The sequence below is a fragment of the Halyomorpha halys genome, unplaced genomic scaffold (genome assembly GCF_000696795.3).
Source record: "Halyomorpha halys isolate HHAL.00 unplaced genomic scaffold, Hhal_1.1 Scaffold1023.1, whole genome shotgun sequence".
NCBI lineage: Eukaryota > Metazoa > Arthropoda > Insecta > Hemiptera > Pentatomidae > Halyomorpha > Halyomorpha halys.
The window spans coordinates 119708-128111 of NW_027110911.1; the positions used below are offsets into that span (position 1 = coordinate 119708).

Sequence of the window (8404 nt, forward strand, 5' to 3'; positions counted from 1 at the left end):
AAAATGATAAATATTTTTTATTTATAAATATTGTATTTGTATTTTTTCTTTTCCTATTATTTTTTTAAATTTAATATTATTATTTTGTGAGTACTATTGTTATTGTTGAATGATACTCAGAACGCTAATACTTATTGCCTTTAATTGTGAAATTATTCTTCAAATTCATTATTTCGATCTCTCCATTTTAATTATTTGTTGCTTCAAATTAATCTTATTTCATATTTGTATCTTATAATTATTGCAATTTGTTTATTTAACATTTAACTTAGATGGGAAACATTAAAATAATGTTTATTAATATACATATTTCATACATCTCAAAACTTACATTATTTATAGGTTTATAATGTTAGAATAAGAGAAAAATGTGCATTTATTCCTATATTAGTAAGTTAATTGGTTAGGGGGAAAAAATAAAATTATTCTTTAAGGCATTTTTATTCAACAAAGATAATTTGCCTTTTATATAACTATACATATAAAAAAGAAATGTTTACAATAGAATTCTCTTTTACAATTTACAACTCATACTAAAATATTCACACATAATAACTTATTTATAAATATTTACAGGGACATCAGGTCCCTTTAGAATGCCCCAACAACTAAATTGGTCTACTTTGTACATTCGTGGTTCTAAACCGTAAAAAGTAAACAACTATGTACACGTAGGTCCTACTATGGCATTTAATACACAATAAACAATATTTTTTGTCCCATCGAGGACGTCAAGTTTATTTCATAAATAAATAAAAATAAATATTTTAACAATAAAGTACTTAGAAATAAACTGGGTACGTAATATACATCTGAATTGTTAACATATACAGTATCAAGCTTGATGTAGTGGGGGTATTTTTGTTATATTCTAAATATTTTTGTGATATTCTAATTATGTCCATCTGGTGCTCGGAACCCAAAACTTAGCTGAATAGGAACCGAATTTGTTACTGTTTACCATTATCCTTAACTTACATTTATTTAATATTTAAAATATAATTAACTATTAGATAGATATTAGTTGCTTAAAATAAATTTGCGGTGGGCAAATTTGTCTGGGTTCTAAACACCTCAGGCTTCATCTGAGCTTTTGAGAATACCTTTACTTACAATATAACAAAGAAAAAAAGAAAATAGAACATAAACATTATGATTGAAAATGTAAACAATTAAACTTATTTATCCCAAATATATTTAAAAATTAACAAAAATGATAAAGAATAGTGACCATTCTTTAAAGGTATACATCAAAAAGTGCACAACGCCTTGATTTCATGTTTAGAATGACATTTGTGCTGTATAGATCTGAATCAAAATCGAACGTATTTTCTGCGATCAATAAAGGATATTCTGATGGAATAATGTAAAGATTTTTTTTAATATTAAAAACTTAAGTCAATGTCACATTGATGTTTAGCCGTATTGAAGTCAAGTGTAATCTTGATGCAAATTTGCAAAGTAATGTGATTTTTTAAATTTTAATTATAAATGGTTTTTTTTATTTAAATTTATCTAACTTAATAATATATATTTATGTCTGACCGTGTGTGAATTAATTTTTTTAAAACTATTTATTAATTGCCAGCGTGTTGATCCTCAATGCAAGTCTTCATCAGAGCTGTTGTGATTGGTGGAGATTTACACTAATAAAACTAAATACAATTGCACTAATGTTAACAGTGTTGGAAAACCAGAACCGAATGGTCACTTTATAAGGACATCAGACATTAAAAAATGTAATTAAGTAAATACATAAAGTCTATAAAAATAAATAACACACTTTTATGTATATTAAAATATCCAAAATTTTAACATAACAATATATTTCATAATTCACAATAAGATAAATCTTTAATTCGTAGCTAGGTTACTATATTTTATCTCATCTTAATAAAAACGTTTTCCTAAACCTATACAGTAATACATACTAAGTTCTTCGAGAAGTGTCACTACTTATAACTCAAACAAAAAAAGGACATAAATGGTAATTTATAAAATATTAGATAGAAATATAGAAGAAATTGGTTCTAGAGGACTATACATATTTTTAAAAATAAAAATGGACGGAGTGAAAACAATTACAATTTTTTTGAGTTGTATATGTTACAGTAGATGCCGAACTAGTTTCCAAAAATACAAAGCTCAGACGAATGAATCGTTTCCAATATAACATCATACAATCCAACCAGCTTACTCTGATACTGCACTCTTCTCGAACGCATATGGCACAACGGCTCTAATGCCTTATATCCTCTGCGATGGGTCCCAACATTCCACTATAATGCCCTTATTAAATATTGCACTTGTCTTGGACGGACTGCGTTTTCCACACTAATGGTATTGCAATGAAATATTTTTTTATTTTTTTTTTTATTTTCTCTTCCTTCTAGATAAATATACATATATTAGTTTATACAGATAATACAGATTCTATCACAGTCGCTGGAGCTATGCTGACAATATGCCATACTCTTCTGTGTCTCCTATTATATTAATTTTGATACCTATTGAGCTGGAGTCGTCTTCATAAGTTGGCTCCAGTCGGTCGCTCGTCTGGAACAGAAGAGAAACAAAAATTCATTAATATGTGCTGTTTTTTAAATCATTTAAATATTCATTAATTTTTAAGAAATAGAAATACAATCGTATAAATCACAGCTAGGATGACATTAGGAATTACTTATGGATTATAGTGCTATAGTATAATAATAATTATTTTTGTTAGCTCTTTTTCTTCAAATATGTACCTAATGGAATATTATCTTAATTTTATTTGGGAGGCAAAGGGGGACGTCTTGGATTTTACCCTAGAAAGCAGAATCGAGAGATGTGTACAGGAAGTCCTCCGTAAATTACAGGAGCGATCTGGGATCAGAGCCTTAACACATGGAGGAGAAGAACTAGAAGAACTAAAAGTGAACTGCTTGCAGTGACTGTTTATCAATATCATGATCATGATTTGAATACAAGAAGACGAGACATGTGGCTCGAAGCAATCCATCAGGACGCCTCTACACAACAATGAATGCCAGTATAGTTGGCAAGAGACAACGTGAGAGGCCTAAAACCAGATGGATAAATATAATTGACAAAGATACGACAGAGCTACTTGCGGCAAACTGTAAAGTGGGCGGACAATGTTCTGCAAGGTCGGTCGAGGTAACCGAATATATATATATATATATATATATATATATATATATATATATATATATATATAACGAAGGTGATTTTGTAAAGTACGAAAGCTCGATTATGTTTGTTCTAAAAAGCCTTATTACTCACTTGCTAATGAATTTTAACTTTAATTTAGATAGCTTATCAATGTTTAAATGGTTTTAGTCTAGTTTCTATGAAACCATCAAGTCTCAATATAATTAACTTATTGTGACGGATTCAAAAGAAACTAAGATTTTCTCACTAAGAGCAAGTGTAATATTATTAATTATGCTATATAAGCCACTAAAGGGAAAGAAAAAGAAACTCATCCCCAAAACAACCAACAAAATAGTTTTAGATGGATAGTACTTGATATCTAAGAAAAATAGCCTAAGTTTATAAAATGGGATAATCAAAATCCTGTTACTAAAACTAGGAACAAGGCATCGGTATTTTTTAGACAGTTGTTTTAAAAATCGAAAACCTCTTCAGAATATATGAGTAACCGCTAAAAATTATAATTAGCATTTTCCAATAAGCACAACGATTATTAATCTACTTACTACAGAAAAGTATTTCTCCTTTATAAGTATAAGCTTTTCTACTGACAGGGAAGTACTACATTAGTACTTGAAAGGAAGAAGGATGTTCTAGTAGGAGGTACTTTGCTATCCGACAAAAGCCCTCAATGAATATAACAGGTACGCAGGTTTTTACGCTGAAGATGTGCTTAAGATGTATAATTATATCAATAAAATCATTGATTCAACACTTCCCCTCCCTCTCTCCCGAAGAAGACAACCAATTGTGTCAGGCACTAATTATATTTTTGATTTATTGATCCATCCAATATTTTATATATAGTAATATTTTAGTAGTAACTCAATAATTACCCGAATCCGTCTGAATCATTCTACTCCATAACACTTTCTTCGTGGATAATAGTTATAATTATATAAATGAAAAAAATGTAATAAAATAGTATTGTTTCCTCAATAAGACTATAAACACAGTTACTTATCTCAGTAGCCTATGGGACATGGAACGATACAGGAGAGAGAGAGGAGGTACACCTCTTGTGAATATTCAGCAAGAGGATGGCCAGACAATCTCTCATCTACCATTGCCTTAATTAACTTGTGCACCTGGTCGAGGGTTCTCCAATGGTGCTCATGAACCTCTTCGATATTCTGTTATGTCCAAACAATATTATGCATTCACGTAATGAGTCATTCTACATCATGATATTCTCTCCCCACTTCTACCTTACACAATATGACAGATTTTAATTTGGTATATTTCAATGCAACTGTCCAATAAATCTTATTTACTATTTATTACACAAAACCTAATAAACTTCAATTCATTAATATTTGTCCGATAAATTTAGTAAATGCTTTTTAAATTTCTCAAACATTTCATAACTATGATTTAAGAAAGAAATTGATAGTAAGCATATCAGATAAATCGCAGTGCATATTTCGAGGAAGTGCAAAAGTGTGAACTATATCCAGATTTCTTTTGTTTTGAGAGCTACTAATTACGGTTATTTTTAATAAATCCATCCTATTTACTTCAAATTACCATAGATACGAAGTCTACCAACAAAACGAATTTGAGATAAATCCCCATTAATGCAATTGCCCGAATCTGCATTTACCCGACTTACTAAAAAAATTCCTTCGGGAAAGTGTTGGTTGCTATAAAATCTGGAAATGTTCTCCTTTTTTGCAAATTATCAAAATTCTTAATGAACGTATTATTTACTTAACCATTATTTTTTTTTTAGGTGATTAAAATTTTTTCCCCAGCTTTTATTGTTAAGTTCATAACATTTTTTGCCTCATTTTCATTCATTAAAAAATTCGGTATATATATTTTTTTAAATCAGACACTGTTAAAGCATTAATATATCATAAAAATCCCATTTTCTCTAATATTGATATAGTGTGAAATTATTTTATTTGTCTTATAATTAACAAACTTTTTTCGTACATTACCTAAATTCCTAATTCAACATCAATGTTTTATGAACCATTATTTTCCTATTAAATACCATTTATTAAAAGCTTTTTTTTCTTTAGTTCCAAGGATTTTTCGTCTCGTCTTCAGGCTCCATACATTCAAAGATTCGCAAGATTTCAGATTTTTTTTTTTAAATAAGAAACTATTTAACCATTAAACTATTATGTAATTCCAATATTCTTTAATATTGGCAAACAATGAATTTATTTCAAATGCCTTATAATTTAAAAAATTAGAGATTTTTAATATATTTTTTTGGTAATTTTTAATAATTAGTAATGTAATTATTCATGGTATTTTAAAAAATCTTTAAGGGTTATATTCAATCTACTTGTTCACATTTAGCTCTTTCTCGCCTTTAATTAATTTTAGTAATCATACCAATTCGAATGTTTAGTTGTCTTAAGAAGATAAAATTATACCCTCATATTTTTAAAAAATGAATATAGTTATTAATTGCTGAATTATTTTATTGTTAATTTTGTTTTTAAATAATCGTATAATTAATAAAATTTCAACTATATTGATTAGATTAATAATTGATAATAGTGGGAAGTAAGTAAACTTGGGGGTCCCTTGGGAAGTTTTAATTAAAGAGGTCTTCTGAAATGCAATCGATGATCTGGAAATATTAATTATTCATTTTCAAAATAAGATTAAATTTCAACTAATATAAATTTCTTTGGGCTTGGTCTAAAATAATATTGATGCCAATTTTTCTGTATTGAACATCAATTTTACGGTGATTAAAATCATAATAAGATTATTTTATGAATTTATTATTTTTATACACTAAAGCTTTGGACAAACATACAGTGGTGCATTTAACTTAAATTTCTAATAGAACTACCAAATTTATAAGTTATTCATATAAATTTCAATACCCATTCAACATATCTTTAATTTTTAATCTGTTGAGGTCGTGCAAAAGGACGAAGAGCTGGGGGTTGCCTGATGATAAATAGGTTTAATTAGGCCGGAGTCCGCAGGAGATGGTAGATTGTCCCCAGGAACACACACGGAGCTTCTAGCCTGTTCTTTTTGTCTATCTCCTCATTTTATTCTATTTTATCTGTGTTCCTTATCCGTTGCGGTCCTCGCATGCGGGGGGAGATCGCCCTGGGAACTGACTTAGAGCGGAGGGTGGAGGATGGGCAAATGCATATTGACCTTTCTCTTATTTAGCATACATCTATAACGGGTCATGTCCTTACTTCATTTCTTTTTCACAGTTGAATATAAAACAAAAGAATATTAGCCACAGGTTTAAAAACAATATTTGGTAAAATAAAAAAACTTTTTAAATATTTATTATTATTATGTTAAAAAATAATTAATGATATTAATAGTATTAATATTTTCAATATTATTGGTAATATTAAAAATGTTAATAGTGTTAATATTTTCAATATTATTGGTGATATTAATAGTATTAATATTTTCAATATTATTGGAAATATTAAAATAATTACTCAATTATATACACCATAGAATTATAAATGTTCAGAAAAAGTAGAATTTTCAGAAAATAAAATATGGTATCAAAAAAAAAAAGATCAGAAAATTGAAGTATACTTGGCAGCCTTTTTAAATTACAATTTTTGCAGTTTTTACAAGATGCTTTTTTTTTCTTCTGCTTATCGTTAGATCAGTGTTACAGTATATCCCTTGTCAATTACTGTAATTTGAAAAATATAAATTCAATTACTCGTAATTGTTAGCTACAATTGCAACTAACTCATGAACCACTGTAATAAAGAAGTTAGAAATTTCAATAACTCAATGCAATCAAATTGTATTTACTTTTTCCGAACATCTTTAGAATAAGTAGTATTAATTTTTATATTTCGGTTGATTATTATGAAGATTGTCATATTTTTTTAATCCCATAATACATTTCAAATTATTCCATGGAAAACCTAAAGTAATAATAAAAATGCTAGATGTTAAATAAGTAGCTTCTGAGATAACTAGCAATTAGAACCCAATCTGAAGAAAAAAGATAATATGTACAAAGTGAGTGGAATTTGTAAACTGTGAAATTTATCCAATTACTAATTAATTATTATTTAAGAAGTTTTACTAATATTTTAATTATCGAAGAAGACCATTAATTACCTTAGAAATGAATTACAAATGCATGATCTACATTATTTTATTATATCGGTGCAATCGTAATTTTGATAACGAGTCGAATATTTACTCTAGCCTTCTTATGAGTTTATTTTATTTAGCTTTGAGGATATCACCCATAACAATATTATGGATCATTTCATTGTACCAATTAAAGTACTTTTTTGTAAACTAGTTCTAATCCCCGAATTCTTGTATACTCATTTTTAGTCCGTACTCTTAACATTCTACTTGTCTCTTTTGTACGAATAGTACCAAAAATATAAATAATAGACTTATTAATATATTAATGAAGCTAATAATAAAAATAAATATTAAGGACCGTTTCCTTGCTGTACCCCGCTCCCCCGAAGACCACCTCAGCCGATGCAGCTGACTGACGGGCGGCCGGCTGATTACTATTCAGGGCAGCCCGGTCGGTATCTTTTTGTATCCTTCCAGGATCTTAAATCAAACTGATGTCCTAATTAAATTGCCTCGTCGGGAAAATATGATATCAGCTTCAATTTGTACTCCTTTCCAAGGGGAAAAAACAAAAATGAATAGAAAAAACTTATAAAGTGATCTTCTCGAGTCGTAATGGTTTGCATAACTAAAACATAAACAGGTCTTGTCCTCTGATTTATGTTCTCTTTTGAAACAGGTTTGTTCCAACGATCCCTTTCTCTTGGTCTTCTTTCTTTAAATGCCAGCCCTATAGTTGCCGGGGGTCTATGGTAATTGGGGTTGGTAATGTGTGAGTGGATACATCTCTGCATATTTTAATAAAACACGGCGATTCTAATCTAATGATTATGTTTTAGTTATTCTAATATTGCTACTTTAGTTAGACCATACAATTGCGATGTTCTTTAAAAAATAATACATATTAAAAATTTGATTATTACTTTATATCTTACGGTATATTAATGTACTCAGAAATGAAGAAACGTCAACATAAACGATAAATGATTTTGAAACCTCTGCCCTCCTGTCCTACAGTATCCTTTCTAAATACTTCACTAACGCCTGTTGAACAGATTCGATACTTAGGACTCCATCTTGACAAGAGACCTACTTGGAATCCACACACAAGACTGAAACG

The 8404-nt window shown here is 28.8% G+C and overlaps 1 protein-coding gene across 1 annotated transcript in view; it reads right to left on the reverse strand.

Moving 5' to 3' along the window:
• Nucleotides 1–466: 466 nt before the first annotated feature.
• Nucleotides 467–8404, reverse strand: part of dysf (dysfusion) — a 359371-nt gene continuing 351433 nt past the window's right edge. The window contains exon 11 of the mRNA XM_014432053.2: nt 467–2556. Within this exon, the coding sequence (XP_014287539.1) occupies nt 2528–2556 (29 nt within the window). The 3' untranslated portion in view covers nt 467–2527. The remainder of the gene's footprint in view (nt 2557–8404) is intronic.